Genomic DNA, 23,185 nt, shown 5'->3' with positions numbered 1-23,185 from the left:
TTAACTAATGTTAAGACCTTATTGTAAAGTGTTAACATTTCTAATTAATCAAATTAATCATAAGAAACAAAAACTAATATTTGTTAATTTGTATTGGTTTTTGTGAATGAATTATATGAAATGCCAAATTAACTACATCATATATTATTTGTGACCTTGGACCACAAAACCAGTCATAAGGGATACAACTATTTGAAAATCTGGAATCTGAGGGTGCCAAAAAAATTAAAAAAAATGTTTTTGAGAAAATCGCCTTTAAAGTTGTCCAAATGAAGTTTTTAGCAATGCATATCCACTCACAAACATACAGTTTTGATATATTTACAGTAGGAAATTTACAAAATATCTTCATGGAACATGATCTTTACTTAATATCCTAATGATTTTTGGCATAAAAGAAAAATCAATAATTTTGACCCATATAATGTATTGTTGGCTATTGCTACAAATATACCTGTGAGACTTATGACTGGTTTTGTGGTCCAGGGTCACATTTGTGAATTGATCAAATCAGACGTCAAAATAATAATTATTATTATTTTTTTGTTAAATTGAATTAATTGACTGACAAATTTGATTAATCAAATTTCAACAAAAAATATTTTTAGTGGATTATATATTATTTATTTATTATATAATATGTACATTTTCTTCGCTCAATTTTTAAAATAATTATTATATACTAAATTAACATGTTCAGTTCAAAGCCATTGTCTTGAAACTGTGTATCCCCCAATGTCCCATCTGGATTCATTTAATTCTTACCTTACTAAAACATGTGATATGTGATACGCTGTATTTAAGATGAGCAGTTCTGTGTAGTTCCTGGATATATAGTGTCATGCTGTGGTCAAGTATTTTCCATCACAGCTGTGAGCTGCCTATCTAGACAGCATTTTTGGGCATCATAGACACATTTAAACATTTGAAATGGAATGTTTGAACGTGTCTGATGCCCATAAATGCTGTCTGGGTAAGCATCTAAAGCTTATAATAACAAATAAGGAACATAAGAGACAGCCGATAGTTTGAGTCACTCCCTGACTCAGGGAAAATGTGCTTATCCACACAGTCCTGTGACCATGAGATTGTTATTAAGGACAGTCATGTGGGAATATAATGACCTTGGTATGTTTGTGTGTAGGGCGGATGGAGTGCGCTCATGTGGGCCGCTTATAAGGGTCGTGTGGAGGTGGCACATCTACTGCTGGAGAAGGGAGCAAATCCAAACATCACAGGACAGGTCCGCAGAGCCCTTTCCAGTTCTTTCAAACATTTATTGTGCTTTTAAAAATGCTCAGAGATGAGGTGTGGGTGAAAATGTGGCCCTATATGAGATTTCATCTCTAGGTTTGAGTGTTTTCTGCGGTCCGTAATTGATTTTTGTCTGTCCCAGTAGTACAGTGTTTACCCCGTCATATGGGCGGCAGGAAGAGGCCATGCGGAGATTGTTCAGCTGCTGCTTCAGCATGGAGCCAAAGTCAACTGCTCTGACAAGGTGCTTTATCGCTTCCATCTCATGGAACGCTGACTTGAGTGTACACTAGATCCATAAACACTGATAGTGAATAAAAAAGCCTGAGTCAACTGTTTCCACATGAAACCAATAAATAATATACACTACCGTTCAAAAGTTTGGAGTCACTAGGATTTTTTTTGTTTTTATTTTCAACATTGATAATAAGAATGTTTTTTTGAGCAGGAAATCAGCATATTAGAATGATTCCTGAAGGATCATGTGACACTGAAGACTGGAGTAATGATGCTGAATATTCAGCTTTGCATAACAGGAATAAATTACATTTTTAAAATATATATATAAAAAAAATGTAATTGTAATAATATTTGACAAATTACTGTATTTCTTTTTATTAAATAAATGCATCATTGGTGAGCATAAGTACGGAAGATGATTAGGGCCAAGCAATAATAAAAAAATAAAACCATCTCAAGAATAAAGTTGTTAAATTTCGAGAAAAAACTCGTTAAATTTCGAGAAAAAAGTCGAGATAAAATGTTGAGAATAAAGTCATTAAATTACGAGAAAAAAAGTTGTTAAATTATGAGAACAAATTCGTTAAATTATGAGAAAAATGTTGTTAAATTTCAAGAAAAAAGTCGAGATAAAATGTTGAGAATAAAGTCATTAAATTACGAGAAAAAAGTCATTAAATTACAAGAACAAATTCGTTAAATTATGAGAAAAATGACGTTAAATTTCGAGAAAAAAGTCGAGATAAATTTTGAGAATAAAGTAATTAAATTATGAGAAAAAAGTTGTTAAATTACGAGAACAAATTTGTTAAATTATGAGAAAAATGTCGTTAAATTTTGAGAAAAAGGTTGAGATAAAATGTTGAGAATAAACTCATTAAATTACGAGAAAAATCTCGTTAAATTTTGAGAAAAAAGTCGAGATAAAATGTTGAGAATAAAGTCATTAAATTATGAGAAAAAAGTTGTTAAATTAAGAGAACAAATTTGTTAAATTATGAGAAAAATGTCGTTAAATTTTGAGAAAAAAGTCGAGATAAAATGTTGAGAATAAAGTCATTAAATTATGAGAAAAAAGTTGTTAAATTACGAGAACAAATTTGTTAAATTATGAGAAAAATGTCGTTAAATTTTGAGAAAAAAGTCGAGATAAAATGTTGAGAATAAAGTCATTAAATTATGAGAAAAAAGTTGTTAAATTAAGAGAACAAATTTGTTAAATTATGAGAAAAATTTCGTTAAATTTTGAGAAAAAAGTCGAGATAAAATGTTGAGAATAAACTCATTAACTTATGAGAAAAAAGTCGTTAAATTTCGAGAAAAAGGTCGAGATAAAATGTTGAGAATAAACTCATTAAATTACGAGAAAAAAGTCGTTAAATTACGAGAACAAATTCGTTAAATTACGAATTTGTTCTCATAATTTAATGACTTTTTTCTCTAAATTTAACAAGTTTTTTCTCTAAATTTAACGACTTTAATCTCGAGATGGTTTTATTTTTTTATTATTGCTTGGCCCTAATCCTCTTCCGTACATAAGAGTTCTTTCAAAAACAATTAAAAAATCCTACCAACCCCAACATTATTTTGAACAGCAGTGTAAATACCTTGTGAAATTGTTTATTTATTTTTTAAAATTATAGATAGATGTTGAATGTCAAAAAAGATTCTGCACTTGTTAAATATTGATATGAATTTATATGAATTTTTTTTTAACGACAGAAACCACTTTTGCACCACTTTTAATAATTGCATTTATGAATTATTGTAATTTCAATAACCAGTTATTATGCCAAGTAATATAGTTGATCAGTAAATCAATAAATATGAACGAATAATCGCCACATTAATAATTAATAAGTGATGTGTGGCTTTGAAAATGGCTCATGCAGAGTTTTATATGGTAATATTACGCTTGTTAATCAGATCTAATACAGTAATTTCATTGTTTTTTTATGTTGTCATTGTCAGTATGGCACTACACCCCTGATCTGGGCTGCCAGAAAAGGCCATTATGACTGTGTGATGCACCTGCTGGAGAACGGCGCCAATGTGGACCAGGAAGGAGCGGTATGCACTTTGTGTTTTGAAATGAAATTCAAAGTGGTTGTGGAGTAAGATGCATTGCTCATTCAATCTAGGAAGCTTCATGCAGTGAGACACCAGTGCACGTTGTGTTTGTTGGGTTGAGTTTTGACAGACCTTAAATTCCCATTTTTCAAGTGCACCAAATGTGCTGATGAAATGCGTTATGTTACAGAATAATATCCCAACACAATCTCTCTCCTGTAGAACTCGATGACTGCGCTGATAGTGGCTGTGCGCGGTGGATTCACTGAGGTGGTGAAGGAGCTGCTCAAGAGAAACCCCAACATGAATATGACTGATAAAGATGGCAACACGGCGCTGATGATCGCTGCTATAGAGGGATACACTGAGATCGTCCAAGACCTATTGGACGCGGGCACATATGTCAACATCCCTGACCGGGTAGAGCTTCTCATATAGATTCTCATTTAACCTTTACTGGAAGTATTTCAAGAAGCTTGAAATTCCTATTCGTCTTGTGCTTGTTTATGTCTCAGAGTGGTGATACTGTCCTTATCGGAGCCGTCAGAGGAGGTCATGTGGAGATCGTCCGAGCTTTGCTTAATAAATATGCTGATATTGATGTCAAAGGCCAGGTAACTGCATCCATCAGCACACAGTCCTAAACTTTAATCTATACAGAACAGCCTCTTTGTTATAATGCCCTTTTTGCCTCATATTAGAAACATATTATTAATCCCCATGTGATTAAGGAAGTGGCTATCACGATGACCCAGGTCATATGATTCTTTTTGGCTCTTTATTACAGGACGGGAAGACTGCCCTGTACTGGGCTGTGGAGAAAGGTAACGCAACCATGGTACGAGACATCCTGCAGTGCAACCCTGATACTGAGGCCTACACTAAGGTAAAACCCTGATTCTCATTGGATTTTGCATTGTAATCCTATATAAAAATATGATGCTAATAATTGTTTACTGTAAAGAAAGACAAGCCTATTTACATGTCTTCATGTGTCAGGATGCAGAGACTCCCCTCATAAAAGCCACCAAGATGAGAAACATGGAAATTGTGGAGCTTCTTTTGGACAAAGGAGCCAAAGTCTCAGCGGTGGACAAGGTAAATGATTAAATTAACCACATTTACATGCACATCATTTTGGCTTGACAAAGCCAACATACTGATTTACTATTTAAACTTCTTCTTCTTCTTCTTCTTCTTCTTCTTCTTTTTCTTCTTCTTCTTCTGCTGCTTCTTCTTCTGTTTTGCCAAAATTTGGTCTGACTTTCAGACTGTTCTGACTCGGTGTGCTATATCTTTTCTAACTGATCCAACTTTTTCATCAAATGGAAAAATCATGTTAAACATGTTATCAACACACTCATTCAGGTTAGCGATGTGTTAAAACATGTTAATTCATGTTAACAATGTGTTGAAACATGGAAACAACATGTTAATTCATGTTAACAATGTGCTAAAACATGCTAAAATGTTAATTCATTGTTAACAATGTGTTAAAAAATGCTAAAATGTTAATTCATTGTTAACAATGTGTTAAAAAATGCTAGCAACATGTTAATTCATGTTAACAATGTGCTAAAAAATGCTAAAATGTTAATTCATTGTTAACAATGTGTTAAAAAATGCTAGCAACATGTTAATTCATGTTAACAATGTGCTAAAACATGCTAAAATGTTAATTCATTGTTAACAATGTGTTAAAAAATGCTAGCAACATGTTAATTCATGTTAACAATGTGCTAAAAAATGCTAACAACATGTTAATTCATGTTAACAATGTGTTAAAACATGCTAGCAACATGTTAATTAATGTTAACAATGTGCTAAAACATGCTAACATGTTAATTCATGTTAACAATGTGTTAAAACATGTTAACATGTTAATTCATGTTAACAATGTGTTAAAACATGTTAGCAACATGTTAATTCATGCTAGCTGTGTATTGAAGCATGTTAACAACATGCTAATTCATGTTAACAAAGTGTTAAAACATGCAAATTCATGTTAACAAAGTGTTAAAACATTCTAAAAACATGCCAATTCATGTTAACAATATGATAAATCATGTTAATGTGTTAAATCATGCTAGCAACCTGCAAAATCATATTAGCAACATGTTAATTCATGCTAGCTGTGTGTTGAAACATTATAAAAACATGGCAATTAATGCTAACAAAGTGTTAAAACATGCCAATTCATGTTAGCAATATGATAAGTCATGTTAACAATGTGTTAAATCATGCTAACAACCTGCTAAATCATGTTAGCAACATGTTAATTCACGTTAGCAATGTGTTAAAACATTCTAAAAACATGCCAATTCATGTTAACAGTGTTAAAACATGCTTGCAACCTGCAAAATCATATTAGCAACATGTTAATTCATGCTAGCTCTGTGTTGAAACATTATAAAAACATGGCAATTAATGCTAACAAAGTGTTAAAACATGCCAATTCATGTTAGCAATATGATAAGTCATGTTAACAATGTGTTAAATCATGCTAACAACCTGCTAAATCATGTTAGCAGCATGTTAATTCATGCTAACAATGTGTTAAAACATTCTAAAAACATGCCAATTCATGTTAACAGTGTTAAAACATGCAAATTCATGTTAGCCATATGATAAATCATGTTAACAGTGTTGAATCATGCTAGCAACTTGCTAATTCATGTTAGCAACATGTTAATTCATGTTAGCTGTGTGTTGAAACATGTTAACAACATGCTAATTCATGTTAGCAAAGTGTTAAAACATTCTAAAAACATGCCAATTCATGTTAGCATAATAACATGATAAATCATGTTAACAGTGTGTTAAATCATGTTAGCAACATGTTAATTCATGCTAGCAATGTGTTAAATTATGTTAATAACTTGCTTTCTCTGAGAAAACTTTCAAACTTCAGTCTGTTCAAAGTTATTTTAAACTTTCAGACCTGGCTTTGTCAAGCCAACATCAAAGTTTGTCATCAAACTTTACTCATCTAGTTATTTTAATATTTTTATTATTATTAATGTTGAAAACCAGTTGTGCACTTCATGATTATTTTTTTAAAATAGTAAGTTCAAAGGAACAGCATTCATTTGAAATAGAAATATTTTGTAATTTTTTGTGACTTTTGATCAGAGTAATCCATCTTTGCTAAATAAAAATTTCCTTACAACTGTGAATTTCTGCATTTGAATATTCTCTAAAATTTGAATGTTATCTCCTCAGAAAGGTGACACAGCCCTGCATATCGCCATTCGTGGAAGAAGCCGTAAACTTGCTGAGCTGCTCTTGAGGAACCCCAAAGATGGCCGTCTGCTCTACCGGCCCAACAAAGAGGGAGAGACACCGTACAACATTGACTGCACTCACCAGAAGAGCATCCTCACACAGATATTTGGAGCCAGTGAGTATTCCTCAAACGAAACTTGCCTGCACACTAACATGTCTGTCTACAACAGTTCTGATGTATTCCTCCCCAGAGCATCTGTCTCCCTCTGAGTGTGATGGGGACATGCTGGGTTATGACCTGTACAGCAGCGCTCTGGCGGACATCTTGAGTGAGCCCACCATGCAGCCGCCCATCTGTGTGGGGCTTTACGCTCAGTGGGGCAGCGGCAAGTCCTTCCTGCTTAAGAAACTGGAGGGTATGAGCCAGAAATGACTATTCAAGAAGGCCTTGTTGTGTCTTTACCATCTGATTGAGATCTGATCTTGTTGTCACTGTATCAGATGAGATGAAGACGTTTGCCGGGCAGCAGGTGGAGCCGTTGTTCCAGTTCTCGTGGTTGGTGGTGGTTTTGACTCTGCTGCTTTGTGGATCTGTGGCTCTGGTCCTCGGCTTCGCTGTTGACACAAAACTGGCCATCGCTGTGGCCCTCAGTCTGCTCACACTTCTGTACATCTTCTTTGGTGAGAAATTGTCAAATTTACTGTCATGCTTCTCATTACAGGCCGAGTATAAAGTCAAGTCATCTTCATTTATATAGCGCTTTTCACAATACATATTGTTTCAAAGCAGCTTCACAGTGACAATAGGAAAATTATTATCGAGCTAAAGTTTTAAAATTAATTATTACTTTAGGGGCCGCTTAAATGACACCTTTTCTACTGAAAACCGAATACCTCTAATGCATTCTTGCATTGCATTCTAGCAGTGCAAGTTGCAAGACAATAGCAACTTAGGCTATATTTACACGACAACGATGTACCAAAAAACATTTGCGTTTTTCGCGTACAGAAGACAATGTTGTCAAAACCATCCCCATTCACTCAGATCTGTGCAAATGATTAAAAATGCTGTATTATTCATGCCAGGCCAGTAGATGGCGATGTCACTTTGTAAAGAAACACTATGCACCTATAGACTCAACACGTAATACACATGCACACGTTTTCACAAATTCATGTTTCTGTAGTTTACACAGAGATGATAACGGTATAGTTTTTTTTTTTTTAAAACTTGCACTTTGAAACCCGCTTTCAAAAGTTTGAGTTTTCAGGCCCCCAAAACATCGGTGTTGGGTAAATGAATGGCCAAAACACAAAAAGTTTTTGGTTTTTAGTTGATAACGGTGTTGTGTAAACGCACCATTAGTATTTATAGTAAACAAATTCAAAGTAATAAGCCACAATAAATAAACTACAAATAAAAAAACAATCATTAAATACAGTAGAGCCACAAATCACAAAACAATAAATCACAAATACAAACAACAAATACTATATATATATATATATATATATATATATATATATATATATATATACAGTACAGTCCAAAAGTTTGGAACCACTAAGATTTTTAATGTTTTTAAAAGAAGTTTCGTCTGCTCACCAAGGCTACATTTATTTAATTAAAAATACAGTAAAAACAGTAATATTGTGAAATATTATTACAATTTAAAATAACTGTTTTCTATTTGAATATATTTCACAAAGTAATTTATTCCTGTGATGCAAAGCTGAATTTTCAGCATCATTAATCCAGTCTTCAGTGTCACATGATCCTTCAGAAATCATTCTAATATGATGATCTGCTGCTCAAGAAACATTTAATGTGTACAATTGTACAAAATATTTGTGTACAATATTTTTTTTTCAGGATTATTTGATGAATAGAAAGTTCAAAAGAACAGTGTTTATCTGAAATCTAATCTTTTGTAACATTATAAATGTCTTTACTGCCACTTTTGATTGATTTAATGCATCCTTGCTGAATAAAAGTATTCATTTCTTTAATTTCTTTTCAAAAAAATAAAAATAAAAATTCTTACTGACCCCAAACTTTTGAACGGTAGTGTATAATGCTACAGAAGCTTTGTATTTCAGATAAATGCTGTTCTTTTGAACTTTCTATTCATCAAGGAATCCTGAAAAAAAAAAAAGTACACAACTGTTTTCAACATTGAAAATAATCATAAATGTTTCTTGAGCAGAAAATCAGCATATTAGAATGATTTCTGAAGGATCATGTGACACTGAAGACTGGAGTAACGATGCTGAAAATTCAGCTTTGATCACAGGAATAAATTACTTTGTCAAATATATTTAAATAGTACACAGTTATTTTAAATTGTAATAATATTTCACAATATTACTGTTTTTTACTGTATTTTTAATTAAATAAATGCGCTGTGTGAACATGATGATTATTGTAGTTTTAGACTAAATGTGAACATGCATTTACTCATCTCACTTGCACGAAAACATTCAGTATTCCTCAAAATGAATAAAAACAATTTTTGCAAACCTGTAATAATAAACTATATTAAATTAAACAAATATACTTTATGTATTTAATCTCAATTATTAACCAATGTCTTTGCTGCTGACCTTCAATATACCTAATTCAACCATACTAATAAGCAAAAAATACTTTAGATTAGATTTAGAAATAAGAACTAGAACTTCCTTCTGTATCATATTCTTCTTTAATCCAGAATAGCAGCACAGCTGAAAGTTTGTTTGAGCTAGGCCCTCTACTGTACAGGTGTAAATATGCATTTCCTTCAGCCTGAGGCTTATTGATTTCACTTTTGGTGTGAAAGGGCCTTTTTGCCAAAAATAGAACTTTTTGTTGTTATTAAAAAACAAACAAGCAAGCCCAGCCCCGGTGAGAAAAAGTAACGCAAAAGTAACGTAACGCATTACTTTTCATAAAAAGTAACGAAGTAACGCATTTAGTTACTTTTTTAGGGAGTAACGCAATATTGTAATGCATTACTTTTAAAAGTAACTTTCCCCAACACTGCTGAATTCATAGATTATGGCTGAAATTGGACTTATGTGTCTATGTCTAATGTGTGGTGATTTTGTATCTTGTAATGTATATATTTTTTTATACCTTTGCTTGTCATTACTTTGTAATTGTATGTACACTGGACACTAAGAAGTTTAAGATTCAGATTAGTACTCAACCAGTACAGGCTTTTTTGTTGTTGATTTTTATTATATTTTCTCCTTGGTTACCAAGAGGCACTAAACTGTACATATAAATGTGTCCACTAGAGTGCAGCATTGTACTTCCGAATCTCATGTGGATTGTGAGTGGAATTGCTTGTTCTGTATTTATCTTGTATTACATTCTCATAAAACTCCTGTTTCAGTTTATATCAAAAAGTGACTTTGCGTCATCTCAGTCTCCTGTGCTTTTGTATGGTGTGTGCAGTGTTGGTGTACTTTGGTGGGAGAAAAGGAGGGGAAAGTTGGAGTTGGGCCTGGGTCCTCAGCACCAGACTGGCCCGCCACATCGGCTACTTGGAGCTGCTTCTCAAACTCATGTTCGTCAATCCTCCCGAGCTTCCGGAACAGACCACCAAAGCCCTGCCTGTCAGGTAGAGCTCTCAGAATAGAGCAGCCATGACTAAACACATTCGTCCACTTGTACAGCACCTAACTACCCTGCATCGGTGTTCAAGGGGTGTTTTTTTTTTTTTCTTTCTTTTCTTTCAAAGTTAGGTTTGCTCTAATTTACTTCACCTAATGATTTTATGCTGGAAAAAGAAATGTGAATATTCTCTGCACGGCGTTAGATTACCTGCACATTCAGTTGAAACGCACATGTGTGATGCTCATTTTCAGTCAGTCTTTTTTTGTTCTCCATCTGTCCAGGTTTCTGTTCACAGACTATAACCGTCTGTCGAGTGTGGGAGGGGAGACGTCCATGGCTGAAATGATAGCCACGCTGTCCGACGCCTGCGAGAGAGAGTTTGGCTTCTTGGCCACCAGACTTTTTAGGGTATTCAAACATGACGAAACTCAAGGTGTGTCTGTAGAATTAGTGGTATGAATCTTGATTGTAGAAAAGAAAAAAAAAATGCATTATTTTATACAAGTGAGGCTCTCTGTTACAGTGAAATTTACCATGGTAAAGGGTCTTTTTATGCATAATGTAAAGGCAGAGTTTATATTATATCGGCTAATATTTTAGTATTATTTATATACTATTATGGTATTTATTAATTGGATTAATATTTTTTTAATATTTTATTTTTATATTTTCAGTTTTCATTGTAATTTGAGTTTAAATTTAAAGTAATTTTATGTGCTTTTGTCTTCATATTCATATTGTCTTTCATATTTCTATGTAGCTTTTTTATTTCAGTTTTGGTTGAAGTACTTAAGTTGCCTTGGGAACTAACTGAAATAAAATAAATTACAGGTTTTTTTTTTGTTTTTTACTTTTTCATCTAATATTTATATATATATATTTTTTTATTTCAGCTTTATTTCAATTAATAAACAAATATGTTTAATACTTTTAGTTTTAGTTAATAACAATACTGTCTTAAACCTTAATTGTGGTAAAATATAGTCTTTCATATTTTTATTTATTTATTAATGTATTATTATTATTATTATTATTATTATTTCAATTATTTTTAAATTTGAGAGGACTTGTGACTGGAAACTAGCCCCACCTATAGTGAAATCCAGTTGGTCCAAAATCATGCTCTATATAGCTTTATATTAAACTTAATAATAGTCAGTAATTAATTTATTAATAATAGATTACATTTCTATAATATTTACCAATGTTATTTATTACGGTGTACATACTATATCAGATTTTTATCGCTTCAAACATGGCATTTTATACTGTTTTGTCAATATTCTAATTCAACGTGCACTTATACGTTGTTGTTTTTTTTTCTCACAGGAAAGAAGTGGAAGAAGACCTGTTGCGTCCCCTCCTTTGTGCTCTTTGTGTTGACATCGGGCTGTCTGATCACAGGCATGACCCTACTGGCCATCTTCAAGGTGGACGGGGAGAACCTCACGGTGAACGCGGTTCTGATCGCCATGGCCAGCGTGGTGGGTCTGGCCGTGCTTCTGAACTGTCGGACCTGGTGGCAGGTGGCGGACTCCGTGTTGCACTCTCAGAGGAGGAGGCTACTCAACGCTGCCAACAGCATGCACAAGCTCAAGAGTGAGGGATTCATGAAGGTGAGCCAATAATATTAATATAATATGTAATGTGCTTATTTATAGTCATCACAGTTCCTTTTTTTTAGCAGATATTTTCTTATCCAAAGTGACTAACACTGTGGCCTAACTAGGCTTGACTTGAAGAGACATTTTCAAGAGAGAGATAATTCCTCTCTCTTCCATGTTAATCTTGACCTGCATAGCCCTGTCCAAAGTAAAATCTCACTGGTTACTTTTATTATTTTATTTTATTTCAGCATTTGTGGATAGATGTCGTTCCATGTCGTTCCACACCCGTAAGACCTTCGTTCATCTTCAGAACACAAATAAAGATATTTTTTGATAATATAATGAGGCCTCCATTGACAGCAAGATAATTAACACTTTCAATGCCCAGAAAGCTACTAAAGATGTATTTAAAACAGTTCATGTGACTTCAGTGGTTCAACCTTAATGTTATGAAGCGACGAGAGTACTTTTTGTGTGCCAAAAATATTGTTATTCAACAATATCTAGTGATGGGCGATTTCAAAACACTGCTTCATGAAGCTTCGAAGCTTTACGAATCTTTTGTTTCGAATCAGTGGTTCGGAGCGCGTATCAAACTGCCAAAGTCACGCCCCCCAGTGGTGAACCATTGCAATTTCGAAACCCTTATCACGTAACAAAGCCTTGTTTACTGAAATAATGTGACTTTGGCGCTCCAAACCACTGATTTGAAACAAAAGATTCGTAAAGCTTCACGAAGCAGTGTTTTGAAATCGCCCATTAATAGATATTGTCATAAAGTTATTTCGTTTTTTTTTTTTTTTGCCACACAAAAGTATTCTCGTCGCTTCATAACACTGTAGTCACATGAACTGTTTTAAATATATCTTTAGTAGCTTTCTGGGCATTGAAAGTGTTAATTGTCTTGTTGTTAATGGAGGCCTCACTGAGCCATCGGATTTTATCAAAAATATCTTAATTTGTGTTCTGAAGATGAGCGAAGGTCTTACGGGTTTGAAACGACATGAGGGTGAGGAATAAATGACAGAATTTTCATTTTTGAGTGAACTAACCCTTTAATTTCAAGTCTCTTTGCCTTTAAATTTTTGCATTATTTGGTTGTATTGTCAAAATTTAAGGTGTAAATCTGCATTTTACTACATGTTGCTCTGTACAGTTGATTTATTTCTTTTTCTCTCTCAGGTTTTGAAGTGTGAAGTGGAACTCATGGCTAAAATGGCTAAAACCATTGATGGCTTCACTCAGAATCAGACCCGACTGGCTGTCATCATCGATGGCCTGGATTCCTGTGAGCAGGACAAAGTACTACAGATGCTCGATACGGTGCGTTTATGTTTACACTGTCATGCACGGTCCTACATTAAGCCAAGAGTGTAAAACCTCATTGAACATCTCCCATATAACCAAATAATAGCATAGGCTACAAATCTTATTTAGTGTCGGGATCGCATTTGCCTGTGTATTCAACTAATGCCAAGAAGCTGTTGATGGCGCAAGCCATCTATCTCCACTGTAAATATAAAAGGCTCATTCTGTCTGAGCACACTCGCTTCCAGCTCTTGACTAAATGGACAAACAAGGTGCCTCATGTCCACTCTGTGGGAAGAACAAGCTCATTCACCCCTCAAACATCTCATGGATGTGTAGCAGTGCTAAGAGTTCAGGCTTGTTTAGCTCCAGAAGTTCAGATTCCTCTCTCCCAGCTGGACTAATGGAATTTCCTTCAGCTAAATGTCATTATTTGGGTATAATCCTCTTGTGTTGGCAGCCTGTTCACGGCTAATGAAATCTGCCATTTGCCAGAGACTCTGCAAAGAGCCTCAAAGATTCCTTTGTGGCGCAATTAGCCACATCTCTTTTAAATTCTGATCTTTTTGTCTCTGATTTTGATAGGAATTACCAAATTGGTTTTTCCTTCAAGCTTAATATTGTTCCAATTGGTAAGGCTGACGTTCCATAGGAAAAATGACAGATATGAATGCAGATGGCATATTTTGTGCCACAAATAAGTTGGCGTGGAGAACCGCAATGTCAGCGGAAATTTTGCAGCGATCGCTAAATGATGCGTGCCATTCTAAACTTTTAAACGGTCTACAAATCAGTATCCTGTGACACTTATGCGTGTAACTGTGTTCTTCATTAGTCTGGAAAGTCCCGTCATATTCAAATTAGTACATGTCTGGGTGTGTGTAAATGTATACAAGGTGGCTTGTGTATGAACGTATACACATGATCCACAACGTATAATCTGAACTATAGGTCTGTGTAACATAGCTAGACTAATAGAATTACAACTAAATAACTTCATTCATTCTGAAGTGTTCTGACAGCGGAAGAGAGAAAAATAAGCTACTTGTTTTGTATTGCACATATAGATTCATGTAAAAGAGCACCCACAGAGCATTACAATAACAAAAAAGACTTTCAAAACAGACCTATTATAAATACCATATGATGCCTAATGCATTACAATAAGGTTGAACTGGTTAACATTAAAGTGTTGGCACTGTTTGTGTCTCCTGGCACTTTAGCATGTGTTTTAATTATTAGGCTGCAGGTTTTCCACTATTAATAAAGAGGAATTATTCTCTTGTCTCTTCTGTTTGCAGGTTCGAGTGCTCTTCTCTAAAGGCCCCTTCATCTCCATCTTTGCTAGCGACCCTCATATCATCATCAAGGCCATAAACCAGAACCTCAACAGTGTGCTACGTGACTCCAACATCAATGGCCATGACTACATGCGAAACATCATCCACCTGCCCGTGTTCCTCAACAGTCGCGGCCTCAGCACCGCCAAGAGACTCTGCATTTCTACACCAGCCAATGCGGATCAACTAAACTCTGATGGTCGGTATAGAGTATTTATTTTATTTTATTTTATTTTATTTTATTTTATTTTATTTTATTTTATTTTATTTTATTTTATTTTATTTTATTTTATTTTATTTTATTTTATTTTATTTTATTTTATTTTATTTTATTTTATTTTATTTTATTTTATTTTATTTTATTTTAATTTTTTTTTTTTTTTTACCAGTTTAGATGGAAAGGATCTCAAGCTGAGTAGCTGAAGATGTTACTGTAGCTATAGCCATTAATGGAAAATACATTTTATTTTATATTTTATATTTTATTTTTTATTATTTATTTATTTTATTTTATTTTATTTTATTTTATTTTATTTTATTTTATTTTATTTTATTATTTTATTTTATTTTATTTTATTTTATTTTATTTTATTTTATTTTTACCAGTTTAGATGGAAAGGATCTCAAACTGACTAGCTGAAGATGTTACTGTAGCTATAGCCATTAATGGAAAATACATTTTATTTTATTTTTTATTTTTTTATTCATTGTTTTATTTTATTTATTTTTTATTTTATTTTATTAGTATTTTTATTTTATTTTATTTTATTTTATTTTATTTTATTTTATTTTTTTTATTTTTTTACCAGTTTAGATGGAAAGGATCTCAAGCTGACTAGCTGAAGACGTTACTGTAGCTATAGCCATTAATGGAAAATAAATTTATTTTATTTTTCATTTTTTATTGTTTTATTTTATTTTTTATTTTATTTTATTTTATTTTATTTTATTTTATTTTATTTTATTTTATTTTATTTTATTTTATTTTATTTTATTTTATTTTATTTTATTTTATTTTATTTTATTTTATTTTATTTTATTTTATTTTATTTTATTTTATTTTATTTTATTTTATTTTATTTTATTTTATTTTTACCAGTTTAGATAGAAAGGATCTCAAGCTGACTAGCTGAAGACGTTACTGTAGCTATAGCCATTACTGGAAAATAAATTGTATTTTATAGTTTATTTTTCATTTTAATTTTATTTAATTTTATTTATTTTTTATTTTATTTTTTTGTACATCTTGCAATACAAAAATGCATTTTAAAGCGATAGACCCAAAAACCTGAAAATTCATTTTGTTCCAAACCTATATGAGTTTCTTTCTTTTGTTGTACAAAACAGAAGATATTCTGAAAAACTTCTTAGTATTCTTTTATATATACTGTTCTTTTATGTATAGTAAGATGTTTATGATGCATTGATCTGATTTCGATTTCTGTGGCATATATTTATTGCGATTTGTCATCTGCATCATTTGTGGTATACTGTGTTTAATATAGACTAACAGCACGGCATTTCTGCTCTGATACCTCCTCTGAACGTCTGACTCTCTCCATCTGTAGTATGGCAAGAGGACATGGACAGGAAGTTGTCTCAGAACAGTCTCGGCGAGCAGGGCAGGCAGGGCAGTAAAACAGCGCTGAACCGCCGGGTAAGACTTAGCCAACACTCCCACCACTTCCCATCAACATGATTTGAGATGGGCTGCTCAACGAAGGCCATATGGTTCCTATTACCTCATTTGTAACTCCTTAATAACTCATTTATAAAGGCTTTAACAATGCTTATCTCTCTAACAGGCTCTTTTACGCCCCTTTTGATTTGTTTATTCACAGTTCACAGTTAGCAAGGACATGTCTTGTGTGTTTGTTTGTTATTGTGTGTGTGTGTGTGTTTTTGGAGGGGGGGGGTATTGTCAGAGACCCTGGATGTCGCTGAGGAGCGTCTGTAATTGATTTAATGTCTGTTTACTCTTCCCGCTGAGATGCCATTGCCTAATGACGGGGTGCAGCAGCAGTGGGTCTTGGTGACAAAGCACTGGCACGGCGGCACGGAGGCAGGAGGCTAAGTGGCTCCTCTGCTCACCCTGCGAGGGCTGTTTGTTTGCTTGGCTGATTTATCTGCTTCCTTTATTTGGCCCCTCTTTATTTCAGGGGCACGCTCCTCTTGTTTTGCCTCTGCTGTTTCTTGGCTGAGCATCCAGCTCGCCGTACCCCTGATCTGCACGTTTTGTTGTGAAAAGTTGTTTAGCAGGTTTCATGAGCAGCTCATGGAAGAAAAATAGTGGGTTGGCCCTGTTAGGCCCTTTCCACCTGGATCACAAGCGGATGATGCTAAATACAGGTGTGAACGGGGTCTAAAACGTTTTGAGCTTGTCCACTTTCAACCACTTCCAGAGGTAGTCGAAAACGCATTCAACCGGATTGCTTTCGTAGCGGAAATGGTCATGTGGTCGAATGTGTTCAAACAGCCACAAAAGACTCTCTGCCTACTGACCTAATGCGTAAACATTAAGGGAAGCTCACTAACCATACGGGATTTAAACTTTGCCAGCTAGAGACCCAAGTTTGATTTGAAGACGAAAAATGTACCAAGCGCAGTGTTCTCTCACCATTCCTGATTTTTAACACTCACTTACTGCGTCTGGCGAGGTTTTGCAGCTGTCAGAGCAGAAAGGAAAGCTGCTACTCTCCATTTATTTTCCCGTCATCTCCAGTTCAGTTCACATGTAAATTGCACAAGCTTTTTTTTGTCCATTAGATCGAAAGATCTGAAAAAAACCCACCCTCAAAGAAATCAGGACAGAAGTGGTTGAAAGTGAACAAAAGAGACTGATTAAAACACCAGGTGTAAACGGGAATGTGTCTTCCTCGTCCACTTGTGATCTGATTGACCAAAATGGATCTTAATACCAGGTGGAAACAGGGCCTTAGTGTTGTGTGCTTTTTCTGGTTAATGTGATATCACATCCCATTAAGCTGTGAGGTCAAACTGAGGTTCTGCAGGGGTTTTTCTTGATACACAATCAGGATCTTCGATAAGTTTGGTACACCCTTATTTGTGACTAATTTCATCATGTATATTTTTACATACGGCTCCCCTCCATCATCCTGGATCAGAAAGGGGCCACCTTATTTACGGCCATGTGTTCCAAGTAGCAGTCAAGTCACAAGTTCAGTATTAAAATCTTCAAAGTGGGCTTAAAGCTCTGACCCACCAGAGCTCGTGATCGGCTCTACATTGTGCTCGTACTGGACCAGCTAACGCTTTAAGAGACAAACAGACATCCCAGTCATTCAGACCTCTGGATGACAGCATGGACAGGAGGGCAAACAGTCATGCACAATGAATTGCCCAGACACAACAATGAATCAGCACAGAAACACAGTCTTTCAACTGCCATTTCACTCGATCAGAATGTGTGTGTTCAGCCTTAAATATGAATGGAAATTGTTTGTTAATTTTGTCATTTGCTGATGAGTGTTGACCGTTTCCAACAGTCTACTTGACATAGCCCAAAAAGAAAGATGAAAATAAATTTGTGACCATTATAAAAAAAAAAAAAAAAAAAAAAAAAAAAAATTACAAGAATGACTTATCCTTATATATATTATTATTTTTATTTTTTATTTATTTATATATATTTTTTAAATGGTCACAAATTTATTTTCATCTTTATTTTTATATATATATATATATATATATATATATATATATATATATATATATATATAGATGAATAATTCTATAATCTATAAATTATATAGATATTTTTAACATTATCTCATAATTTGGCAGCAGGTATATTAGGCTGCTGTCACTTTAAGACCTGACGCACAGATCCATTATACTGTTACACATGCATTTTCTTTCTCAACTGTTTACGTTCACTTAAAACATAACTGACTGAGTTAATGTGAATACTTGCCAAGACTGGCATTTTGACTATTTTTTTTGTGTATTTGACTGTTTACACACAATAAGCAGTGAAAAAAAAACTCATTTTAGTACTGAGAGGCGGCTTGTGTGCGCACTCTGCGGGAATGATTAAAATTATGCGAAATTGCACGCTGAAATTCAAGCCTTGTAACACAAACAATATTCATCTGGAGCAAATGAAACGAGTGAGTGAGGGGGTGAGTTTGTGTGTCAACTCGCTGTCAGAGAGATGAGAGAGAAAGCACAGCTGGTATCATGTATCTATTTTGCAGAAAATCAGTATTGGAAGCGTTTCAATTATTTCAGTATTGATATGTTTCAAAAAAATCTATATTTTTGACAACACTACATTGCACTGAAATTTAAAAAATGTGACTCTTTAGGCACTGTTGAGCAGATTCGTAAACGCCTCTGATTGGCCATTGTGTTCACACGCTCATCAGATATGTCTGTGGTTGGCTACAATGATCATCGATTCAAAAATATGTTGTAAATAGACATCAGTGACGCTATTCACCGAATGCTTACACAGATACACACAAGACCGGTCCGCTTTGAATTGAATTGAAAATTGAATTTACCTCTGCATAGTTGAATAACAAGAGTTCAGTACATGGAAATGACATACAGTGAGTCTCAAACTCCATTGTTTCCTCCTTCTTATATAAATCTCGTTTGTTTAAAAGACCTCCGAAGAACAGGTGAATCTCAACATAACACCGACTGTTACGTAACAGTCGGGATCATTAATATGTACGCCCCCAATATTTGCATATGCCAGCTCATGTTCAAGCATTAGACAAGGGCAGCCAGTATTAACGTCTGGATCTGTGCACAGCTGAATCACCAGACTAGGTAAGCAAGCAAGAACAATAGCGAAAAATGGCAGATGGAGCAATAATAACTGACATGATCCATGATTACATGATATTTTTAGTCATATTTGTAAATTGTCTTTCTAAATGTTTCGTTAGCATGTTGCTAATGTACTGTTAAATGTGGTTAAAGTTACCATCGTTTCTTACTGTGTTCACGGAGACAAGACTGTCGCTATTTTCATTTTTTAAACACTTGCAGTCTGTATAATGCATAAATACAACTTCATTCTTTATAAATCTCTCCAACAGTGTGTAATGTTAGCTTTAGCCACGGAGCACCATCAAACTCATTCAGAATCAAATGTAAACATCCAAATAAATACCATACTTATGTGATTAGACATGCTGCATGACGAACACTTTGTGAAGATCCATTTTGAGGGTTATATTAGCTTCGTGAACTTTGTTCATGCAATGAAAGAGTCGAGAGCTCGGGAGGGGACGGAGAGTGCGAGCAATTAAAGGGGCCGCAGCCTGAATCGGCGCATATTTAATGATGCCCCAAAATAGGCAGTTAAAAAATTAATTAAAAACAAATCTATGGGGTATTTTGAGCTGCAACTTCACAGACACATTCAGGGGACACCTTAGACTTATATTACATCTTGTAAAAAAATGTTCGATGGCACCATTAAAACGCTTTCAAATTCAAACACTTCTGTGCATTGATCATTGTAGGCAATTACAGACATATCAGATGAACGTGTGAACACAATGGCCAATCAGAGGGTGTTTATGAATCTGCTCAACAGTGCTCAAAGCATCACATGTTTAAAATTTCGGTACTTTTGACAACACTACTATGGTTCACATAATTTTATCATTTTTTAGTATATCTAAAGTGATGATACTTTCCTGAGCCACTGTTTGGCATTTATGATTTAAACTACATACTGATAGAAACGTTGCATCTTAAGACTATGTGTGTTTATGTGTTTGTGTGTTAGTGTTTCTATTCAGTTTCTTCACAGATCTCTCTTTCACCATGTTATTGTTGTAAATGTATTTGAAGTTCAGAGGTACATGACAGTGTACTAAAGCGACATGTCAATACTGCGTATGCTAGATTGGCCTACAGGTATCGCACAGACTCTGTTGGCCTTCTGACATTGAGTTCTCTGCATATTGCTGTGTAGGACACATATCGCAGGAGACAGATGCAGCGCTCCGTTACACGGCAGATGTCCTTTGACCTGACCAAGCTGCTGGTCACCGAAGACTGGTTCAGTGACATCAGCCCTCAGACCATGAGGAGACTGCTCAACATAGTGTCAGTCACCGGTCAGTGTGACCTAAGTATAGCTACATACATTCATTATTGATTGTGACATGTTAAAGTCATAAGCAGTTACTTTACAAATATTTAATAGTAATGAAGTGTCTTTTGATAGGTCGCCTACTTAGAGCTAATCAGATCATCTTTAACTGGGACCGGCTGGCATCCTGGATCAACCTGACGGAGGAGTGGCCATACCGCACATCCTGGATCATTCTCTTCCTGGAGGAAACTGATGGAGTCTCAGACCAGGTCACACTGAAGACCATTTATGAGAGGTCAGCTTACACATTCTCACAGTACCTCACATCAAACGTCAAATGATAAACCGTACAAATCTCATAAGAAAGAATTTAAAATAAATAATATAAATAATAGTGCTGTCAAAATTAACATGTTAACGCATGTGATTTAATTTTTTCTGTTTAACGTGTTAAAAATATTTAACGCAATTAACGCAGCATCCTTTTTTTTCTGTCATAATTTGGCTAGCATTACATTATAGTCAAACCAAAATTCATTCAGACCCCTTGAATATTTCATTCATTAATACAGTTTATTCACTATAGTTTAAAAAAAGGGTAATAAAATATGACAAGATCTCAGAGTTAAACTGTGTCTGAAAAAATTAATCTTAATTATGTCAGATAAGGGTTAGTTCACCCAAAAATAAGATGATGTCATTAATGACTCACCCTCATGTCGTTCCAAACCCCTAAGACCTCCGTTCATCTTCGGAACACAGTTTAAGATATTTTAGATTTAGTCCGAGAGCTTTCTGTCCCTCCATTGAAAATGTTTGTACGGTATACTGTCCATGTCCAGAAAGGTAATAAAAACATCATCAAAGTAGTCCATGTGACATCAGTGGGTTAGCTAGAAGTTTTTGAAGCATCTAAAATACATTTTGGTCCAAAAATAACAAAAACTACAACTTTATTCAGCATTGTCTTCTCTTCTGGGTCTGTTGTATATATCTGCTTTCACTCCACAGTGACGCTGCTGCCGCTTCTTCTTCTTTCCTGTTTTACGGCGGTTTGCATCCAGCTCATTGGTGCATTACCGCCCCCTTCTGCTCCAGACAGTGACGCTGATGACGTATTATCTAGTGCGCCCGAGCTTCGTTTACAGTCTGAGGGAGACGCACGCTGTATTCAAGCTATTCTACATTGTTTGTATTTTGGTATTGCTATATTTTTTAAAATGGCGCGTAGGTGTGCACGTCGCGGATGTCCTAATCGCGTCACTGTCCGGAGCAGAAGGGGGCGGTAATGCACCAATGAGCTGGATGCAAACCGCCGTAAAACAGGAAAGAAGAAGAAGCGGCAGCAGCAGCGTCACTGTGGAGTGAAAGCAGATATATACAACAGACCCAGAAGAGAATACAATGCTGAATAAAGTTGTAGTTTTTGTTATTTTTGGACCAAAATGTATTTTCGATGCTTCAACAAATTCTAACTGACCCTCTGATGTCACATGGACTACTTTGATGATGTTTTTATTACCTTTCTGGACATGGACAGTCTACCGTACCTACATTTTCAATGGAGGGACAGAAAGCTCTCGGACTAAATCTAAAATATCTTAAACTGTGTTCTGAAGATGAAAGAAGGTCTTACGGGTTTGGAACGGCATGATTAATGACCATTTTTGGGTGAACTAACCCTTTAAGCAAAACATGGTCAGGTCAAAGTGTCTGAATAATTTTTGGTTCCAAATTTTTATAAATTTTACTGGTAATCCATTGTATAAAGAATTTTTGGGCATAATATGTCACAGTTTACTTTATTTTGTTATCCTCACTTACATAAATGAACTATAGTGTCCTGCACCCACTAGTACAAATATACAGAAAATTATATCTAGTGTCTGAATAATTTTTGGTTTGACAGTATGTTCACACTCTTATTCACGCAAATGCTTTTAAACCATTCAGGTGCCATAAGACAAATGAGAACGCGCTGTCTGTGAATGTTGTGTCCATGTGACACACGCGACTCGTGCGCACAGAAAGACGCGCGCTAGTATCAAGTTCTTTTTCGCGCTTGAACAAACACACAAAATTATGCCAAAATGCCTGAGTATCCTCATGAGAGCAGTCTTAAATGAGTTAAATAACATCTTAAATGAACTTAGAGTGGTGAGAAAATGAGATGCGTGTCAAATCTGCGTCATGTTCAGCAGCGGCAGCTTTTAAAGTGACAGCAGCCTAATAAACCAGTTGCTGTGATGTCTGTCATTAATGTTAATCAAAGAACAAAGGTAACAGAGAAACTTGTAGTTTTAATAAGGATTAATCTATATTTAATTTCTAATTTATGCAGTGCAGACTGTAAAGTGTTTGATAACTTTATTCAATTTCTGTTAGACAGAGAAGACCATAGGTAAATATGACATACAGTACAGTCCAAAAGTTTGGAACCACTAAGATTTTTAATGTT

General features: G+C 34.7%; 1 protein-coding gene across 5 annotated transcripts in view; it reads left to right on the top strand.

Moving 5' to 3' along the window:
• Window positions 1-23,185, top strand: part of kidins220a (kinase D-interacting substrate 220a) — a 75,087-nt gene that overhangs the window by 10,506 nt on the left and 41,396 nt on the right. For all 5 annotated transcript variants that reach the window (XM_048191875.1, XM_048191874.1, XM_048191873.1 and 2 more), the window contains 18 exons: window positions 1,145-1,243; window positions 1,400-1,498; window positions 3,466-3,564; window positions 3,787-3,984; window positions 4,080-4,178; window positions 4,352-4,450; window positions 4,564-4,662; window positions 6,787-6,964; window positions 7,041-7,205; window positions 7,291-7,470; window positions 10,229-10,394; window positions 10,672-10,823; window positions 11,720-12,006; window positions 13,180-13,320; window positions 14,607-14,844; window positions 16,214-16,302; window positions 20,605-20,749; window positions 20,860-21,022. In XM_048191875.1, coding sequence (XP_048047832.1) covers window positions 1,145-1,243; window positions 1,400-1,498; window positions 3,466-3,564; window positions 3,787-3,984; window positions 4,080-4,178; window positions 4,352-4,450; window positions 4,564-4,662; window positions 6,787-6,964; window positions 7,041-7,205; window positions 7,291-7,470; window positions 10,229-10,394; window positions 10,672-10,823; window positions 11,720-12,006; window positions 13,180-13,320; window positions 14,607-14,844; window positions 16,214-16,302; window positions 20,605-20,749; window positions 20,860-21,022 — 2,696 coding nt within the window. The remainder of the gene's footprint in view (window positions 1-1,144; window positions 1,244-1,399; window positions 1,499-3,465; window positions 3,565-3,786; window positions 3,985-4,079; window positions 4,179-4,351; window positions 4,451-4,563; window positions 4,663-6,786; window positions 6,965-7,040; window positions 7,206-7,290; window positions 7,471-10,228; window positions 10,395-10,671; window positions 10,824-11,719; window positions 12,007-13,179; window positions 13,321-14,606; window positions 14,845-16,213; window positions 16,303-20,604; window positions 20,750-20,859; window positions 21,023-23,185) is intronic.

Source organism: Megalobrama amblycephala, linkage group LG5, assembly GCF_018812025.1.
Source record: "Megalobrama amblycephala isolate DHTTF-2021 linkage group LG5, ASM1881202v1, whole genome shotgun sequence".
In the NCBI taxonomy this organism is placed as follows: Eukaryota; Metazoa; Chordata; class Actinopteri; order Cypriniformes; family Xenocyprididae; genus Megalobrama; species Megalobrama amblycephala.
The sequence above is the reverse complement of the archived record's forward strand: the minus strand, read 5'-3'. Positions and strand labels throughout refer to the sequence as shown.